The following is a 25,265-nucleotide window of genomic DNA, read 5'->3' on the forward strand; positions in this document are numbered from 1 at the left end:
TCCATCTTTTAACTTGACAGAACAAAAGTTTTTTTTATTTGTGCAAAAGAGAAGCGAACAAAATATTTTGCCTTTAGATGTGCGAGTCATAACCCAAAAATAATTTAAGCAGTCATTGCAATAAAAGTGGTGGTGTTGACCTGGGCGGACTGAATTCAAAAGCATGGTTGTGTTATTTTTTACAGGGAATAAAAAAAATCCAAACCGTGGATTGTGCCAATCCCACTCTACATTTATGGTCTACGGTGTTGGTGTTTTACATAAAATCCTAGTAAAGTACGTTAAAGTTTGTAACATCACAGAATGTAAAAAAAAATAAATAAATTATAATAATTCAAGGGATGTGAAAACTTTTGCAAGGTATCATATTTGATTTATATTAGGAGAACATTGTGAGAGTTTAAAGTAAATATGCCATTTGTCTACTTGTCACTGAAGGGTTCACCATGGGGATAAAGTACTGTAAATACAATAGAACAGGGGCACAGTGAGCCTGAGGCGAAGTCACTGTTCTATTTCAGTGACAGAATACAGCATGCAACCTTTCGTGCTGTCTCCCACTTACAGTAATAACATGTTGTGCTCTTTTAAATGGCTGCAAGGATTAGAAATATGTGTGCTTGTTGATGGAGCAACAATTTGTTCCCCACACCGGATTAGAGGGGTAAAACCAGCGTGACAGGTTAAATGCTTCGGCAGAGGGTACAAGCTGCGCAGCCTGCTGGCTCGGTAATCTGCTGAACCTCTAATGCATTGTATAGTGATGAATGAGAGTCGGCTACAGAAAAAGTCAGGGGGGTATTTCAGGACAGCTCCACGAAGACCCGGAGGTTGACCCAAGGACCTAAATTTGTAGAGCAGTCCCACTGAATGTCTTGTATCTCTGTGCCAAACCCTAAAAGAGAGAGGGGGTAGGGGGGCATACAGTAACCTTGTGAAAGTTCCCTAAACTTTGCCTAACCTGTTTTATCTCTCCTGCCAGGCCTCCACAGCTGCAGCCGCTGCAGCAGCTGGCTGACCTGATAAAGCCAAGAGAACAGTGGGAGGGTGAGCGAGTGATAAAGAGAGGGACTGAAACACAGTGAGTGGGCGAGGGGCTCAGAGGAAGAGAGCGAGAGAGAGAGAGAGAGAGAGAGAGGGGCGAGGGAGAGAGAAAGAGGGAGAGTGGGGAGAGAGAGAGAGGGTGGATAGAGAGAGAGAGAGAGCGAGAGAGAGAGAGAGAGAGAGAGAGAGAGAGAGAGAGCTCCTTTTTGAAGAAGACAGGAAAATGAGACATTAACTATAAAAAGGGAATGCCAAAAATAAGTTCTAACATGTCAGCAAAGGAAGAAGGGAGGAGGTGGGTGGGTGGGTGGGTGGGTGTGTGTAATGCACAGCAGCTGGTAACCAGTGAAGACACCGCCACTCTTGCTCAGCCCAGTCTCACTGCACCTTGGCAGGACAGATGGGCTTATTTGGACCTCTGTGCCTTTCAGCAGTCAACTCACCTATGAATTGGTGCATCAATCATCATCTATCTGTGGGTTTCAAAGGGGTTCTGGGAAATATAAAGAGCTGTGAAGAGCATAAATAGCTGAATTCTCAGTAGGGGATTCATAGAAGTGCTGGTTCAAATAGTGAGGCCAGAAGCTCAATGTGGTTAATATCCAACCCTTCATCTGAAAGAAATATTAGATACACACTGTCTTCTTTAAATCCTGTAATTGAGTAAAAGTCATAAAGGAATAATGCCCACCTTTACTTCTGAAATGTTTTCTCTCCATCCACATGAATTGAAGGTATATCAAATTCAATTTAAAGTTCAGTATTTTTTCTCTGCACCTCAGAATTTTTTAAGTGTGTGTGTGTGTGTCAATGAATTAATACCTTTATTTTGTTGGCCAAGATACAGTCATAGGTTAGCAGGCCCAAGACTGAAATCTATTAAATTCTCTATAAATACCCTCAAGCTCAAGCCGTGTGGAGGGTGGGATCCCTACATCTTCCAATGCCAAAAGGCAAATGTCCTGCATCCAGTCGGCCTATCTTGTCCAGCACTGGTGCCCTGTGCAGGGGAGCTTCCCTATCTCTACCTCCTGGGCCGAGACATGGTGACTGGATTAAGAAAATCATCTGATAAAACCTCACTGTGCAGCTCAAATCGTTCCATAAATAAGCTTAGTAGGCTAGTTGGTATTTCTAAACCTCCCATTGATCTATCTATCTATCTATCTATCTATCTATCTATCTATCTATCTATCTATCTATCTATCTATCTATCTATCTATCTATCTATCTATCTAGATAGATAGATAGATAGATAGATAGATAGATAGATAGATAGATAGATAGTAATCAAAAGAGGAAAGGAAAGCAAACTGAATTATGTATTCATATACACGAAGTAGACAGGAAAGGAAGACTTTTATTCCTCCCGAGGTCTTGAATTTGCTGCCTTCTGAAAAATGTCAACCTTGGTTCTCCTTTCCAAACAATCCGCTGACAGAACACAAACCTGCCATTATGAGTCAGGGCTTCCCTCTAGTGTCATAAGTTTGCTATTACATACTAGGTGAAAATCAGCACCAAAGCAATGGACAGCTCCAATACTTGCAATGCAAAATAGAAAGAAATCTTTAAAACAACCTGAGTTTTTTAAACTCACGATTCAACATCCATATAGTGACAGCTCTATAGATGTTGAATCTGCCTCCCTGGATTCTGATTTCTCAATTAATCAAGAAGCAACCCAAGAAGCCCTAGAAAAACATTTACCCCATCCCCAAACAGAATTGATTGATGCCTTGTAATAAAAGGGCATTTGTCTTCTAGACAGTGTAAAATTGAAGCTGCAGTGGTCTGTGTGTCCACAACCCTCTTGCCTATGTGCGCGCGCGTGTGTATGTGTGTTGGTGCGTGTGTACGTGTAGGTGGTCTGGCTGGCTGTGCAGACGTGGCACAGTATTATGAAACAATAAAATTTAGACAGCTGATTCATATCTGAGCATAAAGGCCAGAGTTTTGTTAGGTTCCCCCTTTAATGAAACTCATAATTCTGCCTCCCTCTGTGGTGCTGTTACAGGGAGCAGGGATCGATCACAAAGAAAGATATCCAACTTGCAGCAGAAAAAATCATTTTCACACACACAAGAGTTGCAGGTTGATCAAAGAAACAAATTTGCACAATGTGCCTTTATGCATGCACCCACATACAGAGCTTTTAAAAAAGTATTCATACCCCCCTGAACATTTTCACATTTTGTTTTTTGACAGCCACAAACCTTAATGTATTTTTAGGGACCTCATGCCATAAGCAAAGCAGCAGATAGCTGGGGAACATGCTGTGATCTAAACTATTTAGTTAGTTCAAACCATCTTCCCATCATCTTTAACCATTTTCTCTGTCACTACTGAAGAAAAGCCTCCCCAAAGCATGATGCTGCTACCACCAAGTTTCACCAAGGGGAAAGTGATGGTTTATACACAGAAGTAGACCATAGCTCCCTTTTCAAGCTAGTTTGTACACTGGATTGTGTTAAGGGGTCTCAAAGTAAGAAGGGGCTGGATACAAATGCAGACCCCACTTTGCAGATTCTTGTTTGTACCTGCATTTTGAAATTTACGAGTCATTTCCTTCTACTTTACAATTATGCACTACTTTTTGTTGGCCTGTCACAAAAAAAATTGAAGAAAATCCATTAAAGTTTGTCATTGTAACATGAAAATGTGAAACATCCTGCAGGGGTATGAACGCTTTTCAAAAAGACTGTATCGGGCTCTGTCATGCAGTTTGCTTTTGTCAAAGACTGGCATTGAAGTCACAAAGGTTACAAATCCAATCACTTTAGAGTTGGTTTCTGCATCTTTGTGTGTCAGGGAAAAATACGACCCCATTGCTCACGAGTGCTTGTGTTTGTGCATGTGCGCGTTGAGGATGAATAGCTGGCTCAACAGAAATGAAACTGAGAGAAATTCAAACACAGGGGAGCCGCCGCTCCCTCCAAAAGCATTACTGTAAAGAAATATTTCAACAAAAAAAGAAAGGGGGGAAACAGACAGACAGTGACAGTGTGTGAAGCGAGGCAGAGTTTATACTAGACTATTGTAATCCATCAACTATATAGAGAAAAAAACTGAATCACTCAATATGGAAAGAAAAGCTGAGCCTCCTTTTGACACACAGTGAGGGAGAGAGAAAGAGAGCGCGGATCTACAGGATCAGCACATTCAACTAGTGATCTAAAGTCTGTTTTTCATCTCACTCTCCCTCTCTACTGCTCCATCTCCCTTGACCTTAGGGTCTTAATGCACTCATACAATTCACTCCGGCTTTCTCTCAGAGATGATCATCTGCCCCTGTCAGCAGATCCAAGTCACTGAGCTAAGCAATTTCCGGCCAGCCCAAAGGATCTCAATACAACCGGTGTGTGTATATATATATATATATATATATATATATATATATATATATATATATATATATATATATATATATATATATATATATATACAGTGTGTACAATATATACAGTCCTGAATGACTTCATCCACAACATTTCTGACCTGTGTACTTCATGCCTGCTGTACAAAGGATTGCTAACAACACTGGAGGACATACTTATTTCTGCTGCTTACAACTCTGAATTGTCTTCAGTCATAACCAATCTAACCCCGGCATTATCTGCAAGAATCTAAATCAAACAGCCTCCTCCAGCAGCAATCGAGCGAACAAGTACCACCTAAATCCGATACTCCCAGCCATCTCTGAGATTTAACCTGCCTGTTGACTTCAGACTCAGAGATTAGTAGGTAAGTGTACAGACACTTGCTATTCAGCCAGCAGAGTGCAGACAATGCTAGCGTAGAATCATAATGACCACAATAGAGGCAGCGGAGAAAATCCAGAGGATTTACTACGGTTTTGTTAAGTGGAAGGTGGGAAATTGGGCTGAATGAGAATGGCTGTTGCACTTATTTCCACTGTCAGTGTGCCTTTGCTGTGGAAAAAAAAGTGTGTCTTTGTTTGACTGAATCCTTTTATGTTTGCTTTTTGGAAGAGATTGGGTTTGAGTTTGCTTTAGAAAGATTGAACTAGAACCTGCTGCCCTCTTCTGTGCAAACTCAGTACTACAAGAACTGTTTTCAAAAGGAGGCAGCACATGACTTAACATTTCAACTGTAAAATTATAGCAAAGCAAACCCAAAAAACCTGATGAATAAAAGACGATAAAATAAAAATGAAGTTGAATCTTTATCTTACACACATACATATTTCAAATCACACGGATAAGTGATTTTAATGGTGAATATCACTTAAACAATTTACAGCACAGGCTAGAAAAGGTTGTGGCTTTGGTATGAAATTTGAAGGCTTTACACCTACTAGCCAGACCTTTATGTAGTCTGCGACATATACAGCTAGTTAGGGATAGTTTTACTGTTAGTTTTTTCATAATTGAAGGTCAAATTTGCCATCCCAAAAAGGCTTCCATACTCAGATGTCTCATCTAACATCACATTTCTATTGGGCTTGTTTGATTATATTTAATGAGAAAACTGCATGGCAATAAAATACATAGATCCGGCCTGTAAAGCATACAAGGCTAGACCGAAATGCCAAGTTATTTTAAAAATCCTATGGTTTGGAGGGTGCCTTTAATTATGATTCTTTTCAAGTCTCAAAACTACAGCATCTCCAAATATATCCACCGAGGTCACCAGGAACAGACCTATACGCAGCCCAATCTTATCAGTCAGTCCCACTATGCATGCCTTTGCAGTATAGCTAATACAATCATCACTATTCCAGTCATCACTAGAGCGAAGAAGTAAGAAGGAAATCCCATCACTCAGCATCAGAAAGAGAGATGTTCAGGTGGGCTAAAACAGTACAAGCTCAGACTCCATACACCACTGTATGGCCAAATCACGTTGCTGTTTAGAGTGATACAGGCAGAATTTACTCATTATACAAGCGGTGGATGTGGCTTGAGGGTCATCGAAATAAATCTCTCGCTCAAACATGTTAGGTTCAACCCCATAGCAGGTTAAATTTATGAATGCCTCAGAAACTTGGTTGAAATGTCAGGGTTTATGTCAGATGTTAGCTGACAGCTTGTGCCTTTTTTGATATCATCAATCCAAAGCAGAAATACCTTCTTTTTGTTTTTAAAGGATATTTTTGAAAACACTGTATTTTGTGAAATCTTTCAGTGGAAATTCATACCTTTTTGCCAGTTGTGTTTTTTTATTCTCACTTCACATTTGCAAGCGGAAAAAAAAGAATCAATCACTGGATAGTATCTATGATAAAAAGCAGTGTCTCTCTATGTGTTACAAAAAAACCCTGATTATTAGGTGCTGATGTGACACAACTGTCAGACTAATCTATATTTAAACATAACTGCTTATTATATTCATCATCAAGTTTAAGTACAGGTTTTATACCTTTGTTAAGCAAATATTGAGGTAATTTTAGTAAATAACAACCCAACTTAATTCCAGTCAGAGTGGCCAAAATCACAGCCAAAGGAGAAGGAAACAACAGAACTATATTCCACCACTGACCCAGCTGATTTATCTTAACTGAAGGTTAAACATTGTATAATCTTACAATGTCTAGTTAGCCAAAACACATAATTTCTCTCTTATAACATCAGCAATGATCATGTTTTGTTGTTCCGCCTGCACTCAAAATGTTATAGCATGTGTAATTGTCCTTCAGACTTTTAGTTGACTTCCAAAAAGTTGATATTAAATCGAGGCAGAAAACAGTTTTTGGGATCTTCTTTAACCTTTCAATGAGCATTTTTAAATTTGTAATACAAATTGCTATTTAAACGCAGAAAATAGTGCAGCAACAACCAGCACGCCTCATTTCTTTGCAACCGTCTGAGCGACATCAAACACACACCCTCATACACACCACCTCCAAAAACACAGTCATTCATGTGACATGTCGGCATGTCGTCTGCATGCCGGATATTTGTAATGGAGAATATGTCTGACACACGGATGACTTACAGGGGTGCTGCCATCTGACAGGGTCATCATGCTGATTGACATGCTCATCTTGTCAGAGGAGGAGAGCGAAGGTGGGGATGGGCTTCTTTTCTCCACTTCCTGTCTCTGTAAAAAGTCTCGCCAAGCCCGCTGGATGCTAAAACGGAAGATGAAGACAAAGGCACAACAAAGGATGAGGATATATGCTTTTTGAAAAGAAATGTTGCTTTTATTTAAAAAGGCATTGGTTCTTATGACCGGATTGATGAAAGGATGATAGATGGACACATGGCTGGATAAAAAGATGGATGGCTAGATGGATGTGCGGTCTGGGTGGAGCAACTTATTTATATATTTAGATGAGGTACAGGGAGCAAGGTTTTAAAATGCAAATATTTTCATTTGCTGTTTCATGGTCATCCAGAACTGCAATATACCTAAATGTAATTGTAGTCTTTTCCAGATTTTTTTTAAAGTTGCAAGATGCTAGTTCAAGTTTCATCAGGCCTTCCTTCTTCCCTTTACAATAACTAGTCTACCTCCTCAGTTTCTATACTGACTCAATCCAGGTTCGGGTTGCAGAGGAGGATGGGCCCCAACCATTAACAGATGGTGGGGTCCAGCCTGAACAGGTCACCAGAACATACCAGGGTCAACCTGAACACACACACACACACACACACACACACACACACACACACACACACACACACACACACACACCAAATTCACTGCGTCTCATTTTAGCTATCTATTCATTTTATATGCCCAATGTTGCACCGATCACCCGCAGTCAGTGGGCAATCCAACATAAAGCAGCACAGAGATACAAAGAATAGAAAATCATGACCACAAACACACATGCTCTCATGCCTGATCGATATTAAAGCAGACAATTAACCTGAAATGCATATTTTTAGACACTGGGAGAAAGCCTTTGTACCTGCTGAAAACACACAGAGGCAGGTGGAAAATGCAGCCACCACAATGAAATAAGCCCGAGCTAAAATTGTAACTGCTCTTGATTACAGTTATTAACTACAGAAAATGTATTATTTTCTGACCATGTAACAGGGTCTTCATCTTTGTGTTGGGGCCTAATTACCCAGTGCACTGGCAAAAATGTACATGGAAACATGTTTTTTTTTTTTTTTTTTTTCCTGCTACAATTTAAATCCATGGGGGAGCTTTTTAACTTGTACTCACATCAACACCTTGGTCTCCATAGGCGGCAGGTTAATATTGATGTTGTTGTCTATGTCCATGGTCAGATGATTACTGCGACGAAGAGGAGAGAGGACACAGAGGACACAAGCATGCAAGCTCAATCTGGGTTAAAAGTAATTAAACAGCAATGATTGGGTCCAAAGAGCAGAAAAAACAGTCTGTGTGGTTGTGTCTCTTTTTTGAGCAGAAGCAGGCAGCTCATTCAGTGTATTACATTACGAATGTGTGTGTGTGTGTGTGTGTGTGTGTGTGTGTGTGTGCGTGCATATGTGGGAGCAAACCTACCCTGGCAGCTGGAGAGCTTCATCATCAACATGTTTGTATCCACTCTGGAGGCTCTTCAGCTGACCCTGGATGAATGAGACAAAAAGGGGGAAAAAAAAGTCAGGAAGACAGAAATCAAAAACAGAAATCGGAACTTCTCGGCTGATTGAATGTGGAAAAATGTGCTGGAGAGGGGCAATATTTTTCTGAGCTCACAGGTCCCAGAAAGTCAAAAGTCGACTTGCAGGTCAACCAGCAGCACAGTGTTTTGTTGCCACGTGGAGCTGTTGAAGAACACTCTCAAATCTGCTGCCTTAACGCTTTCGATCAGCCAGGAGGCAAAGCACGTAAGAGACATGGGGACATCCCTCATATACGACACTGTTGTGGCAGATAGTTTGATGACAAAGCCATAAAATTTTATGCTTTACTAAAATAACTTTTAACTCTCTACTCCTTTCCTCATTAGCCGCTCCTCCCCACCCCCTGGCTTGGTTCTTGTGTTTTAATAGTGCTGTATAATGAGGACATGTTGGCCTCTACATAATTGAGCAGACTAATTCAATTACTAAAGGACCAGCAAAGTTTAAGTGGAGCAGTTCTTCCTGATGAGCCAAGGAGGTCACACCAGGACACCAATCATCCACCAGCATCAACACAGCGCAATGATGTGTGTTTCCAATCAAATTCTTTATTACTATATAACTTTTCAAATAATGACTGCGTAATGACTTAATCATTAAGAAATATATGGTATCTATTAGATGGCAGATTGAGTAATAAAGAAGGCCAGTCAAAGAAATAAATCACCTGTATTAGATGAAGTGCTGCACTAAGATGCATGTTTACTTTAGCGTTCACTTTATGATTTGGCATCTGGTGTTATTTGTTTTAGAATGATATAGAGTGCCCTGTCGACCTTTGGTTCATCATTTTGGCGTTTTAAGTGATAGGCCAACATAAAGCAGTGCACACCGCTGTGTAAAGCGGAAAGAAAATTAAACATGGTTTTCACATTTTTGTAGCAATAAAAGCCCTTAAGACTGGTTTGTATTTATATTTAGCCCCGTTTACTTTGATACTCCTTGATAAAGACCACTGCAAATAAATGCTTTCACACGGAAATAGCACTCCATCTGTATGTAATTTCGTCTCAGCACATGTTAGTGTTCTGTTAAGACTTCAGGATTTTGTTTTGGGAACATTAGTGAACAAACAACATCATGAAGACCAACAAAGAAACCAGACTGATCAGAGACAAAGTTGCAGAGACGTTTAAACCACGTTATAAAATAATATTCCAAGCTCTGGGCAAAATATCTCAACTGTGGGAGTGGCATCATGCTGTGGGAATGCTTCTCTTCAGCAGTAATACAGTCATGGTTTGGAGTGTGTCATGCTGGGTGTTTGTGTTCTTTTTCCCAAGGCATGTGTTTTCTGAGTGCGACAGACACCCCCTGTATATCGTCTGCCACCAACATCACAATATTTAAGGCAGTGTCTGATGACCACTCAGTGCCTGATGGGTCAGCCATTCTGGAAAACATTAAAAGAAGGACCCTCAAGACTTCGGTCAGTGCTGTCAGTCCTCGACACCTTCTAACCGTAAGCCCCACCAGAAAGGACATCTGCTTCAACGGTTGTCTCACAGAGTTCTCCTTTCTAGTTCCTCAGCCTTTCTCTCCAAAGGTCCATTCATTGCCTCGGGGAACCCTCTCCGTCTGGACCAAACCCAGCATTTCATCATCAGATCAACCGAATCGCCCCCTTCCAGTCACATATTTTCTATCATCATCATTCATCACTGACTTCATCCTGGTTTAGCTATTGCCTTTGCCCCCTTCTCCAGATACCAGAACAAGTCCAGTTAATAAGTCTAGTTCTTCTGATTTAAGAACCTCTCAATACTATTCAGTCTCTGAGCGCCCTTCCTGCATGTGGGTCAGAAAGTTAAATATGATGGATAGTTGGAAATAATCAGAGTTGATGAGAAGATGCATGGATCTAAATCCTCCCACTTTCCTATCCTGTACTATTTATTGTACTTTCTATTGCTCCGTTACATGAAGTGAATAAAACAAAAAACGTTTGTGGTTGTAAATGGACAAAATGTAAAATTTGTCATTATTACTTTTAAACAAATTGCACATAATGTAACTTTTTTAGTCTTAGAAAAAAGGGTAATTTTTTGCAGCAAGTTAGGATAAACAATAACAATTTATTTCTTATAAGACTTTTTATGAGAAAGATTAATTAAAGTTGGTTAGAGAATAAGACAGCCGTCGGGAAATAGGCAAGAGATAAAGACAGAGTGAAACAGTAGTGATAAATGAGGAGGTGTGTGAGTGTGTCTGTGTTGTTTTAGGTAATCAAGTTCCTGGGAGACTGAGTGTGCGGATCATTTCAATTTCCTCTCAGATGTCCCCGTCACAGTTCTAACCAGACAAACTATTATCCCACCTCAGAAATAAGCACACATACACACCCAGACACTGTGCACACAGTCTTAATGGTACTCCCAAACATGCACACGTTCATCATTTTACATCTTCTCATAAAGTCAGCTGAGAGTACCACCCTTTGTCCTTTTGGGTTGATATTAAATCTTTCACAGAGATGTCAAAGAAAGGAAAATTCAAGCAACCTGAAAGTTCAACCCCCCAAAAACACTGATCATCAACTGGGGAGTAGTGGTGTCAGAGTACCCAAAAATCATGGTTCAGTACATTCCTTGGTTTTAATGTCACGGTTCAGTACATATTTGGTGAGCTTCGAAGAAAGAGAAAAAAATGAGCAAAATGTCATGTTTTTTTTTCTTTTAATTCAGCAGTGAACAAATTATTTCTTTACGTATTTTATACTATATTCTAGAGCTTCAAAACATGGGCAGTGTGAACTGACTGGATATTTTGTTTGACTTTTTTTATTAATAATAAAAGGATAAGCAGACATAGCCAATGAGTGGATAGATTATACAACTACTTGAAAATGGTCAATGTTACTGTTCAGAAATTTTTCAAGACTGTGTTACTTTGCAATTGTTTTGATATATTTGCAAACTAGGGTACAATCAGATTTTCTGAATCAAAATATTTGTAAGAAAAACAAGTAGAAGAAATCCAAATAAGTTTGGTCTCTGGTAATTAAATACACCACCTAGGAGTGTATGGGGTATGGACATTGCTATCTAGTCATTGGGGGCCATAGGGTACGGGGATGGTGGCACCAGAGTGGTGCTGTCTCTAGGCAGACTGGGCATTTGGGTGATGCTCTGGGGTGTGGTTGGGTCTGGCATGGAGGTGTCGGTGGTAGGGTGGGGATGCTGTAGCTACTACAACTGAGGAGTAGGAGCACTGTAGAAAACTGTGCCATGTTCTGGCATGGAGAGGGCTGCTTCGGGGCTGGGTCCTTGGGAGGTATGGGGTCTGCTCTGTCTCCCAGTGGGGTGGCTGCCAGTGTGCAAGATGGGGTTGCCTCCCAGAAGTTTCTGGCACAGTGAGTGAGCCTCCAGCTCACTCACTGTGGCTAGGGCTCTGTGGGCTGGAGGCGTTGGGGTATGGGTGGGACTGAAAAGGGTCTGGGGCTGGGAGGCGGGTTGAGGGATTTGTGTGATGTCCAGGTGTACAGTCAGAATTTGGGTTTGGGGCCTGCCTGAGCCTCAATATTGTCTATGATTCTGGCTGGTCTAGTTGACCTCTGGCTGTGGACTTTCTTTGCTTTGCTTGCCCAGGCAGGCCCCTCAGTAGGAGCAGCTCCCAGGCTGCTCCTACTGAGGGGCCTGCTCTGGCATTTGTGTGGGCACGGGATGAAAAAGAGCCAGTTGGAGAGCTAGATCCCAGGGGGGATTTATGCTAGGGCCCTTAGTGCCCATCCCCTGCTCCCTAACAGATACAACACCACACATCAGGAAGGATGGTACAACATGGTCCTCTTGCTGCCACCATGGAGCCTGTGCTGGTTCAGCGCAGATTGAAGTGTCTGGGGGTCAATGATGACATTGTGGTGTAACAGCAGGGTGCTTCCCCCCTTGGTGCGGCGTTATTTGTGTGTGTGCTGTGGTCATATCCTCAGGAGTGATGGGTTCCCGTTTGGTGACCTATGGCTCCTGGGGATGTTTCAGTTGCTGATGGGCTACAGGAGCCATGCCAGGCTGTGGTGAGCAAACATACACATCCCCCCACACCGACGCATAAATACTCCAGATGGTTGAAGGTCATACAAACACAGGTTACTGCTACACCAATGTGGCCTGCCTACTTTGAATTTGGATCAGATTATACAGATTAATCAAAAAAATTCATATCCAAGGAAACTCAGTAGTTTGCATCAAAGTCTTGACAAGCAGCATTCACTCCTCCTGAAGGAGCATAGAGCCACAGGGACAGTAGTCTGCATTGTCCATGGCTTTGCAGCAATCCCTCATACTGAGCGAGCATGAAGCGACAGTCAATCATGCAATTAGAATATCATAAATATACTTTTAGTACAGCTATACTACCCTGGCACATGTAGCCAACCAGCTTCTCTACATGGTACGACTGAAATGTTGTGACAGGACATGAAAAAAAGAGACTGCATGGAATGTTCTTAAAAAAAAAACTTTATGGGCAGTTTCCCATCCATTTTTCTTTTCTTGCATGTCATCTCTAATATTAAAAGAGGGAAACATGTACTGATGTTTATTATAATTTATCTTCCATATAGGTTACAATTTTCACTTTATATGTTTATAATGTTAAAATAAGACATTTATATTGATTTTTAATTTAGTTTTCTCTTTCCATCCTCATCCTTCTTTTTATCAGTGATAAAGTGTTTAGAATTGTATTTGTACTAGACAAGCAGAACCTCTAACACTAATATCCATATATCAGTGTATAACACCTAAGCAAAGCCCTGACGTCAGCAGGACATTTATGATCCCAATACATGGCACTGATTTCAAAATCTATAGAGCAAACATTTTGCAATTATCAGGTTTCAAATAAAATGAATTAACATGTTTTTGAAGGCATTTAATTTCCAGTTGTACAAAACTATGTCATGTTCCATTAATGCATCCATATTAATCAAATTCTGCATAATTATAAAAATTTTATCATCTAGTTTTTACGTTGAGAATGCCAAAAGTACTGGAACATAAACCAATGGTTTGCATAATTTAGTGGCAGTGTTGACAGAAAATCTATAGTCATTTTGGGCTCTGGCAGTGCCAAGAAGGCTTATATTGATTTGTGTGTGTATATATGTGTCTTGTGTGTGCAGATATGTGTGTTGGTAAATTTATGGTACAGTCAGAGTATAGAGAGCAGGAATGTAGCGGGGAAGGGGTGCTGATGCAGAATAGAACTTGAACCCTGTGGATGTAACAGAACAACAAGGGAAACAACTATAGAGTGCAAATGTAGACCACAATTGTCAGCCATTGCACTAAGCAGACAATAATGTTGAGTTAGAAGGATGGCAGGTTAGGCAAGCGGAAGAGTTTTACCAAAGTTTCAAAAAGTCACTGCGTCTAAATAAGTTACAGTCACAGTATTCCCTGTCTCTGGACACTGCAGGTCAGTTGGCTCAAAGACAGCGGCATCACTTGTCCTTTTCTTATAAAAAATGCAATTTTGGATGAACTAATGTACTTTATGTTTATGTGAAAAACAAACAGTCATGGTTTGGAAACTAAATAAGCCCCAACATCATTCAGGTAACGCTGTTTTAAATCACCAGCTGGTAAACAATGTGATAAATTAACTAATTTCAAATGTTAGACTTGCAGTGTTAGTCTCTAAAGTACTCAATGTATTATATATTCCATGCAATAAGCAGTTTGACAATATTACTGCATTAAGCCAGTGTATATACATTTTTTTTGTAATGTAATGATAAGGGTCCGATACCTGATCTGGATCCTGATCATTGTATTTTTAAATTATCAGTATAGGAATTACCAAAAACATTGAGCTCCTGATATCTGGTCTGGGTCTACTTCATTTTTCTCCCCTGCAAGATATGAGGCCAGTGCCAATCATTAAGTTTTAGAACATCAATAAAACAAAAACTTTAAGACAACTACAACTATGACCCCCCCTCCCCCATGCGATCTGTTTACATAAGCATGCATCGGTAGAGGTAAAGCCATCAGAATTACAATGACGTCAGTCAAAACACCACAGTGAAATAGAATCTTTGCTCAACGCTCTACACATGGTGCTTACTGACCGATTTTATGTGGTAAAATAAAAATAAGCTCAAAAATATGTTAAGATGCAGTGTTTCCCGCAGAAATTTGGTTATGCGAGGCGGACCGACTCGCGGAGCGGGGGGGGGGGGGGGGGGGGGGGACGATACGTTTTCCGCGGAGCCGAAGGGGGGGGGGGGACGACGACGACGACACGTTTTCCGCGGACAGACTCGCGGAGCGGGGGTATCCATGTGTTTTTTCCATGCCATTCACGCACGCGCGAAAGCGCGTGTTAACGTCCCTTTTTTTTTTTTTTTTTTTTTTGGAATGTTGGCGTGCCGGTAGCGTGAGTTTGGCGTGGCGGCCGCCACGCCAAGATAGCGCTGCGGGAAACCCTGAGATGTGTAAGTACGATTGGTTAGCAACAAAGCCACTCTACTGAATGGATATTCGGAGCATTACGGTACTCTGTCAATACCTGATTGGACCCCTGAGCTGTCCACAACACTGCCTGACTGCAATGCCTAAACTAGAAGTGCATTCATGTAAGGCATCCTGCGCCTGGAGTTAATTCAATATAAAAGTTACGTTTATTTTTGGCCTTACGTTAGAAACAGGGCAGTGTAGTCCTACTACTCTTTCCTTCCGACAGAGACAGATAGCTCCCCCTCTCAGGAGACAGCTGTGTACACGGAGGGGTGGAATGATATTACACACTTGGGAAGAATGTATACACACATAGACACGGTAATTCACAGTGCGCCTTATGGTCCGAAATATCCGGTACAATGACATATATAAACAAAAGATACATAAAAAAAATCCCTTGCCCTGTAGGTCCTGTTGCAGCTCAGTCTGGTCATCTTCCGATTGTTGTGGCTCATACATACGGTGCAGCACTCCCACATATATCCCTATCAACAACCTCTGCATTGCTCCCAGTCCGATCGCCACAGAAATCACAGGGGTCAGGTAATGAAAGGCAAATACTTAGTTTTTGAATTTTTGGTTATCTTTATTTTACTGGAGAAATAATTTTTTCACAGACTTTTTACTTCCACTCCTTGCATTTTCACACAATTATCTGTACTTCCTACTCCTTACATTTTGAATATGGCTGTTTCATTTCTGCTTGTTTTTGTTATGGCTTATCATTGTTAGAAAAGTACAAAACAAAACAACAAAAAAGAAAAGACACCAAAACATCCATCCATCCATTTTCTGACCCGCTTAATCACTCGTGGGGTCACGGGGGTTGCTGGTGCCTATCTCCAGCATTCACAGGGCGAGAGGCAGGGTACACTCTGGACAGGTCGCCAGTCTGTCGCAGCGCAACACAGAGACAGACCACCAAAACATAAACAATACAAAAAAAAACAAATAAAAAAAAAACTATTAAATAGTGCCACCCGGTCCTGGGCTCCATATGAATATCCTTACTAATAGCTCCTAGCTCCTGTCCTGTAATCTTTCATGGGATCAACAGTAAGAACTCTATCATAGGTAGGAAAGGATCTTCGGGCCCCTGTGCCGATTTCGGACTGCCTTTAATTCCGAAGTCATTACGTGACAGAAACGCACATAGATGACGCGAGTCAAATCCGGGCCTACAGCCTTCTGAAAAGAAACTACAAAGTGCGCTCTCTCCTGTCTAGACATTTTCATTGATTTCCGCGAGGGGCTGTGCTTATAAGTCATGTCACACAAAGAATTGTTGATACCTTAAGGCTTCTTAACGCTGGTGAGGGTCGTTGCGGGGTTCCTAGGCAAAACCAGCCGTGAGTTGAAGCTTACAAGCTCATTTTCCTACCTCCTTCCTTACTCACGCACTATTTGGACCTGGGGAATTTTATTGTGGTTGGAAGTGGTACTGCACCAAAAAAAAAGGGGGTTAGTAGCAAAGCAGAGCAGACTCTTGTACATCTCTAGTCATGTCTGGAATAATTTTCCAAGATAACTGGATGCAAAGTTAAAATTGACACTTTTGCCATTACCTATAGAATTAAAAAAAACTACATATCAGGAAGTTATCATCCAAGATTATTAACTATTTTTCATTTTTGATTAATCGCTTGGATTATTCATTAATTTTGTCACCGCTGTCTACTATATGTAGACAACCATATAATATATGGTTCTTCTTTATTCTTCTTATATTGATACTAATGGTAACTGTTACTAAGCCTGCCCTGAGAACACAAAATTTGTCCAGTTTTAAATCACACCTGTGCAGTGTTTTCTGTGTGGGCTTACACATTTTTTCAGTCCAACAAAACCCATGCTAGGTTAATTGGTAAATAAAAAAAGAAACACCTCAGATGTGTGTGTGTGTGTGTATGTGTGTGTGTGAGTGAGTGTGTGGATGATTGCCTACTGTTTCTCTTTCCTCCCTGCCTTTTGCCCAGTGGCTGCTGGGAAAGGCTGCAGCCCACCTGTCACTCAACCAGACAGGACAAAGCAAGTAGAAAAAACTGGATTGGCAGGTGCTTTTTTTCCCCAAAAGATTATGAACAGGTTTTTATACATGTTATTGAGCTACAGATTACCACTGTTTCTAATAAAACCATATTGTGCTTTATGCTCTGCTTGTTATTTTTGTAATCTTGAGTTAAGTTTTTGGGTTTAAGTGCCTCACACTGGGGTTTATTGTTATTTTACAGCATTACAATATGTTTGGTTTCCCTACTGCATGGTGTTATAAGCTAAAACTGTTCTTTAAGAGACCGCTGCACATCCCATTTTATGTATTTAAACTATAAAGAGCAGATTGATCTGTCAGGAACCCAATGATAAAAATGATAATAGATTATAAAAGGTGAGGTTATAATGTTGGTCTTACTTATTGTCATGAAAGTTTTCATAACGTCAGATCATTTAGGAGACATCAATTGGATATATAAATGGGCAATTTTTTATTACAGGCAATTGAAGGTTATATCATTAATAGTAAAGACGTTTGTCTAATTTGCAAATATCATTTTGCAACAGAAAAAAAGACTATGAAGAGGGAGATTGCTGAGTTATGTATAATCGAAAGATTTTCAAATCATGTTGTGGGATTTACATTAAATATATATCAAAGCAGATTCATTTTTAAGAAAGGAAAAAAGGGGAATAATGTGAAAGAACATGCCTGTGGGCTGCAAAAAAATTCAAGTGGAACTATGCCAAAGCTCCCAGAGAAACACACAAGCCAGAGAACTGCCCTTGTGGAGATTTGGCCTTAATCTCTGCTGTAAATTGATGTAAATGTTTCTCTACTTCTAATGACCCACACACATACACCTAACATTGGATACACACGGTTTAATAGGATCTGCTAGTTATGTAGAAGATTCCTTACCTCAGACAAAAAGTTTAAGTGAAATTTAGGTGGAGACAAATGAACACAAACTTAAAGTGATCAAAAAAAAAAAAAATCAGTTTTATGGCTGCTATGCTTTTTAGTTAAATGTAACGCCCTCTTACTGTGAACTCTTACTGTATGAACACAGTACGCCTGAGTATGTGGGAGTCTTTAGGCAACCTGCGCCCAGAGTACATGCAACAACAAACCTAGTAAATTAATTCAGTATAAAAGTCACACTTATTTTGGCCTTATGTTAGAAACAGGGCAGTGTAGTCCAACTACTCTGTCCTCAAGACAGAGACAGATCTCTCTCTCTCTCTCTCTCTCTCTCTCTCTCTCTCTCTCTCTCTCTCTCTCTCTCTCTCTCTCTGGAGAGAACTGTGTACGTGAAGGGGCGAAGTGATATTACACATTTGAAAAGAATATTTAGTGCGCCTTATATGTGGACAAAGACACAAATGGACTTGTTAATTCACTGTGCGACTTATAATCCCGTGCGCATTATGTTCCAAAAACTACAGTATTTAACATTCTGTCTTGCTTTTTCTTTCCATTGTCTCTCAGTTTGACCTTATTTCCCTTTTTTAGACTTGATCTGTAGTGCCGGAAATAGATCTCTCATTGTCCAGCGGTGTAGAACAGAACCCAGCTGTTTTCGGTTTCCTAGCAAAATCAATTAACTCTGTCACACAGTAAAATATCAATAAACATGCTCATTAATATTTACACTGATGAGCCATGATATAATGACAACTAACCAGTAAAGGGAGGAAATCTATTCACCTTGTTACAGCAGAACAAATAATTTTAAACCTTCACTTTTACTTAGGCATACAAAAATATATATAATTTGTGGATAACCGTGGTACATTGATTTGGGTACATTAAGCAGGAAGCCTTTATTCTTATTGATTACATTTTATTTTCTTACAACCACATCAGAGATTAGTACAACTCATCTGTAAACTGCATCCTATATGACACATTACAAGGTGGGCTGGATCATATACAATTTGGAAACAAAGCTTTCAGGGTTGAGAAAATTATTGATACACACAACAATGATTCCTGTAATCTAATATTTTAAATTTGAGATCCTGTATATACGCTTGAGACTCATTTCAAATGAACAAAGACTATCATTCCTGAATTGCCATGTTACATTGATGATGATGTTTTTGGCATTAGGACCATATACTAAACCAAATGAGACTATTCAAAGCTGAAATGGATTATAGTACACTCATTACAATTCCTTTTAATTTTTTTTTTGTGATTTCTAAAACTTGTATTTTGTGTCAATCAAAAATGTTTTTTTTTTAATGATTCATGTCATGCTTCTGTTTTGGTGCCACCACACCTCTCCTGATTTCTCCCTAATCTAATCAGTCTCATCTAGTCCACCTGTGCCCTACACCCTAAGGCCGGCTTTACACTGACTATGAACGCTCCGTCATCCATCGCAAAATGTGCCGTGTGGCAATGCAAACTGAATGCGTGTAGGATCCGTTCATGCGTCCAGACAGCTCTGCCCCCCCCCCCCCCCCATCTGTTGATGCACTTTTCTCCGTCATCCATCAAAAATAGACTCGATCCATATTTCTGACAGACAACGGAGGAGGGTTTGCTGTCATGTCGCAGCTTCACAGAGCCTGTGGGAAATACTTACTAGAATGGCTATTATTTGTGAAGGAATGAAGTATGCAAAGATGATGGAGTCTGTGTGAATAACGTATGATACTCTGTTTGTATCAAAGCTTTTCTTTGACTGCCTACAGTTTAGATTTTAAACTAGAACCTATAAGCCTGTAATTTTCTTTTAGTTTCCCAGCCACCAGAACCTGTACCATTCTTTAAATGTATGGATTGTTCACAGAAAACACCAGAAGAAGTCCTATTATTTGTCCTAGCAAAGCAGTTGCGTGTAGAAGCAATGTGAAATACATTAAAGCAACTGACCCAGAGCACATCCAGAGTTGTACGATCATAAAAAGATGCCTGTGCAAATTCTCAGGTATCCGGGTCATTGCAACAGCAAAAACTTATCCAGGAAAATAAGGATACCACCCAAACAATCGGTGTCACCTGTCTATAAGGAAAACATATCTTGCTGACCAGGTACACTCAAACTGATAAAAGTATAATATTGATTCTTGGAGGCAATTAAGTCACTCTGCAGCCAAGAAGCTGTCTTGAGCTGGTCCTGCATCTACCTTGTTTAAACAGCACCATACCATCTGCCCGTAGTGCACAGACTGGCCCCTAAAACTCTCCAACTCTCAAACACACACACACACACACACACACACACACACACACACACACACACACACACTAAGCAGCGGGTTTGGAGGCAGCCTCAATCAGTCAAACTTCCCTTGGGTCCTTTGGCCTAGCCAGCCAGCCAGCCGGCCGGCGCCATCTCTACCATCACATTCATATCTTCATCACTCTCTTCTATCGGGGGGGACACAGAACCTAATGATTACCCTACATTTGTATTTGAGAAGGATAGCTAGACATACTGTTATCTCCAGTCAAACCGTCCTAGATGCTGTCAATTGGCACCTGCTTAAATATGTGTGTTTGTGCAGATTTGCCAGTGCCCATTAGGTTTTAGTATTCAGACACTGTAATGTCGTCCCTGAATGACCCTGCAATAAGAGCTGGCTGGCACACTTGGTATAGCACTCTCTCATACACACACACACGGAGACACATGGAGTCGTCCTTTCTGCTCTGGGAGTTTTGCTAATGACTGACGGTGTCGGAGAGAGAAGAGGCCCTGCAAGATAGAGAGGAAATGGAGCAGGGAGAGACTCTAAATACAACTATGCAAAGCTACAAAGCTACTGCATCATACTACTAGCAATAAATGAAGAAATAATAGTTGCGGCACAGAAAATAGGCAGGAAGGAAATAATTGGCTGAACCTGCAGTGTCAGAAAATGCTTTAGAGTGAAGAGGAAAGAGAAACTACCTGCACATACACTGCCTTGCAAAATTGTCCATACATGTGGAACGTTTTAAAAAAAATGTAAATAAATCTGTGATCTGCATTTGTATTTAGTCCCAATGAGGTACGCTTTGTAGAACCATGTTTAGCTGCAACTACAGCTACAATGTCTGTAACACCATACCACATCTAGACATTGTAAGCAGGCTCTCTACTGGTAAATAGAGAGAGACCCTAAGAAATGTAAACTAAGGCTAAAAGGGAGAAATTATGACACAAACGGCTTATAAATAATAATTTTTAAATTGTTTATTTTCTGTAGTGCTTTTTTGAGATAAAAAGCACTACAGCTTTATTTAGTTTATGGTAAACTTATGGTACAGTCTCCTGAAAACTGAGTCAAACTTGTTCTCGAGAATTACAGCTTGTACAGAAATAACCAAACTTAGCATACATTAAATAACCACCTTGCTCATTTTTGACATTTTTTTTTTAACAAAGACAATTATGTAAAATGAATGTGAAGAATAGTGGTTCATACTTTATTTAGTTATAAGTCAAATTTTGCCAGAAAAGATAAAATTATATTTCTATTATGTTATCTAGCTAGTGATTTGGCTCTAGACATGCCATATTTCTGCACTTCTTGGAGCTATGGGTTATCACACCAAAGTGCCTACATGTATAGATGCATGCAATACAAAACGCAACCCATGCATATAACATGATATGTCCTTCTTCAGAACCATTTTTTTCAGCACCAAATTTTAGACAGCAGATGAGGACAACATCCCTATGTTATGGAAATTATTCGGATTTATTGTTAAAACATACGCAATCTAGGAAATCAACATTATGACCTCTTCCTGTCGTTTAACCCCCCTCCACTGTTGTTTTCCTGTATAGTTAGTGTTTCCTCCTCCCCTGGTGGGCCATAATCAGCACTGTAAAGTCAACCGATAATATGCCAGAACAAACAATAAAGCACTCCCTTATACAACATCTCTCAACACTACCTGTCCTCCTCGGCAGCTGAGCAGAACGACACTGTACAAACGACCGCATTGCGGACTCAGGAGCAATATATATGCAAAGAGCTGACAGTAAATGTATAAAGCTATAAAGTTTTTTTTTATTAGACATTATGGTCAAATGGAGGGATTGGCATTGTTGCTTAATAAGATTGTAAAGACGGCAGGGGAAAAGAGTAGTAAAAGACATGCAGACTAAAGAATATGCGCTCCCTGGGGGAATTTTTTTTTAGTTATGGTGATGTGGTACCATTAACAACTTTATTTTGCTTATGAACAAGTTCCATAAGAGACCGATAAAATATGCGGAATTATATTTTTGACAGTCCTTTTAAAACTTAAAACTTTCCGAGCTCCCAAAGAAATAACTCAGGCAAACTTCTGGGGAAGCTTTTAACCTTTAAGTCGTCCTCATGTGATTTAATTCTGCTTTAAAAGTAAGTTCAGTCAAGTTTCAACCAACACTTTAAATAAAGAAGTGATGCTAATACAGCAGAGAGCCACCTACACAATAACTTTTATTCCTAAATATGAGTAAAGGCTCCAAAACTAAAGCAGACTCCTTCCAATAACTCAGCTTGAGAATATATTTTGTTTGAACGAGACATTTGAAAGCTTTCGACTCAATATGTGTCATCTTCAGGCCCAAGCTGAGACGCCCAGGAAATGCCACCCAAGTCTGTCTCCCTGGTGTGACACAGCTTTTCTACATACACAGAGCACTTTATCTGTTTTTTTTTTTCCTTTAACAGGGTCTGCTGTGCTTTCAGTTGCAAGCAAATTGATTCTAACGTGAAAATTAGTGTGGTGAAGCTGTAAACGCACAATAAATCCGCAGAAGGCCAACACAATTTGAAGGCTATTTCTTTGCGAGGCCTTGTTTGTGCCTCCTGTGGCTCAAACACCTCGCAAAAATAAAGAAAAAAAAAGAAATCACCAATTAAAAGGGCATAAAAAAGCTGTTTTCTTTACTGCCTTTGTGATAAAACTGGATGTGTCATGCTCACGTCGAGCACTTGGGCATCCATTATCCATCCAAGGCGCACATATCCAAAAAAATAAACAATTATAGCCGGCTTTGAGGTGTGAGTTAAAGCTGTGGCTGTCCATTAGTGATGGTCCGTTGCTGTTCAAGCCTTAATGAAGTGGGGAGGCAGAAAAAAGATAAACCCCTGCACACCTGATTAATTGGAGAAGTAGACAGAGGTAATAAGTGGGTAATAGGGATGAAGACAATATGAGGGAAAGGGGTCGATAAGCGAGAGAAAAGTAATGCACGATTAGAGTTGATGAGGCAAAAAAAAGGGAAGGCGTTAAAAAAAAGCACATTGGAGATTTTACGTGATTTTTAATTGATCTATGTTAAGCTTCTGTGTGTAAGGTGCTTAGGCTATAACCCTGCAACGTCTACTAAATGGACAATCACACCTCGTTTCAAAGTTATTAGTGCCTCTAATAACTTTTAAAAGACTTTAACAATCTTTGTGGCCATGTTTGTTCTGAAACCCTGGCTTACTTTTCTTCAGCTTAGCAGGAAATGATTAAAGTCACACTCCAGTTGACTACCAGTCCCCCTTTTGCCCTCGGGTAGAACCGCCCACCTTTGCTGAGCTTCTTAAGTAGGGTAAGGCACACAGCCGTACAGGCACACATTGAATCAGTCACCTGTGCTGGGCTATGAGGGCATTAGGCAGTTAGCTCTGGTGGGCTTTGCTCTGAAAAGCAGCAGCAGGAACAGCACGGCAGGGCATGGCATGGCAGGCAGGCAGGCAGTGTGGGTGTTCATTAAAACACCCGGCACCGTTCACAGGAAGAAACAAGGCAATAAAAGCAATTAATCTGCCCATAAACAAGCCATTGCGCCTGTCCAACATACCCACAAACACACTCTGATGTCACAGGGAGCAGGGAAGAGAAGCTATGACCCCTGTTCCCCCTGGCTCGTCTTACTTATTATCTCTCTCGGTCTGTTTCCGTTTCTCAGAATTACTCAAATAAATCCAAAGATTTTAACGGTTTTTAATCCAAAAGAGTGTTATTTGTAGCAACAGCCCAAGACTGAAGATAGGTAAATAGTTGCACATCACCTTCACTCTAGACCAGCTGAAGAGTCTTAGAGCAGTCAGGCTGAAATATTTTCAGACTTATTAATGATTTTTTATGATTGATTTTTGTAGCGTTTTTATTTCTTTCTATGCCCCTGCTTGTACTGCTCTGAACTTGAATTCTGGACAAGCAGTTTTTTTTAATTAATAATCAAACCACTAAGAGAAGAAAGCCACAAAACAAAACTTATAACAGAAGAAAGCATTGACTGAAAGTAAAATCGTTAACCAAACAACATTCATTGGAGCATCTGGTGTTGCTTGATGTCTCTTATTATCTCTTCACGGAGCTGTCTTTATGCGGTAAACAGGCTCAGGGCTCCCACCGATTCGGTGATATTGCTAATTTACTACTGTTTGTTTTCCACCAGTTAAATGTTTTCTAACACTGACTAAATGTAAAGGTACTGTCAAACTTGTCATGTCTGCTGGCACACTGAAAAGCTTGTGTTACTGTCATAAAATGGGAGGATTTTTGCAGAACCAAAATGCAGATATGATCTCAGAAGCTGGATGATAAAAACAGGGATTTAATTTAAAAAAAAAGAATACAAAAACAAACTTAAAGCAAGCAAAACTGGCAGAACAACAGATCCATGGGGAATAGAAGATAAAGCAGAAGAAACCAGCAATAACACAGTATCAGCCTGTAACACAGTCTGATAGTGTGGCTGTGGTCAGAAGTGGGCCCGGGTTGAAATTCAGCTCTGCAATAACAATAACAGCAACAACGATAAACATTATAGTATTCCCAGGCTTAGCACAGGAATATTATATATATATAAAAAAAAAACATAAGGAAAGCGCTACACACAAACAGTAAGTGAATTAGAACTTATTTGAGAAAAAAAACAGGAAAAATTAGTGTAGATTTTTTCAAATATTATGTTTTTAATTTTGAGCACAGACTTTCTACTTAAAATACCTTCTTTTGCAATAAAGAAAATGTGCCTTTTGCTGTACATCCAAATTTTAACAAAATCAATTGAACCCCTGATAACAAAGATGATGCATTGACTTACATCCAACACAGTACGGTTATTGTAAATCTAAGCAAGCTTAGAACAGATAAATTGCTAAAACTGACTTTTATTGCTATAGTCTTGTTTAGAATTGTCAGATATGTATGACAGACAAACAACAAACACGCGAAATTGATGTTTTCACGGGAAGA

General features: G+C 40.1%; 1 protein-coding gene across 1 annotated transcript in view; it reads right to left on the minus strand.

The window, feature by feature from the left end:
* Positions 1-25,265, minus strand: part of schip1 (schwannomin interacting protein 1) — a 391,477-nt gene that overhangs the window by 251,717 nt on the left and 114,495 nt on the right. Inside the window, exons 6-8 of the mRNA XM_036149413.1 lie at positions 8,494-8,558; positions 8,188-8,259; positions 7,003-7,138 (exon numbers count right to left, since the gene is read on the minus strand). Coding sequence (XP_036005306.1) covers positions 7,003-7,138; positions 8,188-8,259; positions 8,494-8,558 — 273 coding nt within the window. The remainder of the gene's footprint in view (positions 1-7,002; positions 7,139-8,187; positions 8,260-8,493; positions 8,559-25,265) is intronic.

This window comes from Fundulus heteroclitus, chromosome 18 (genome assembly GCF_011125445.2).
Source record: "Fundulus heteroclitus isolate FHET01 chromosome 18, MU-UCD_Fhet_4.1, whole genome shotgun sequence".
NCBI classification, from domain to species: domain Eukaryota; kingdom Metazoa; phylum Chordata; class Actinopteri; order Cyprinodontiformes; family Fundulidae; genus Fundulus; species Fundulus heteroclitus.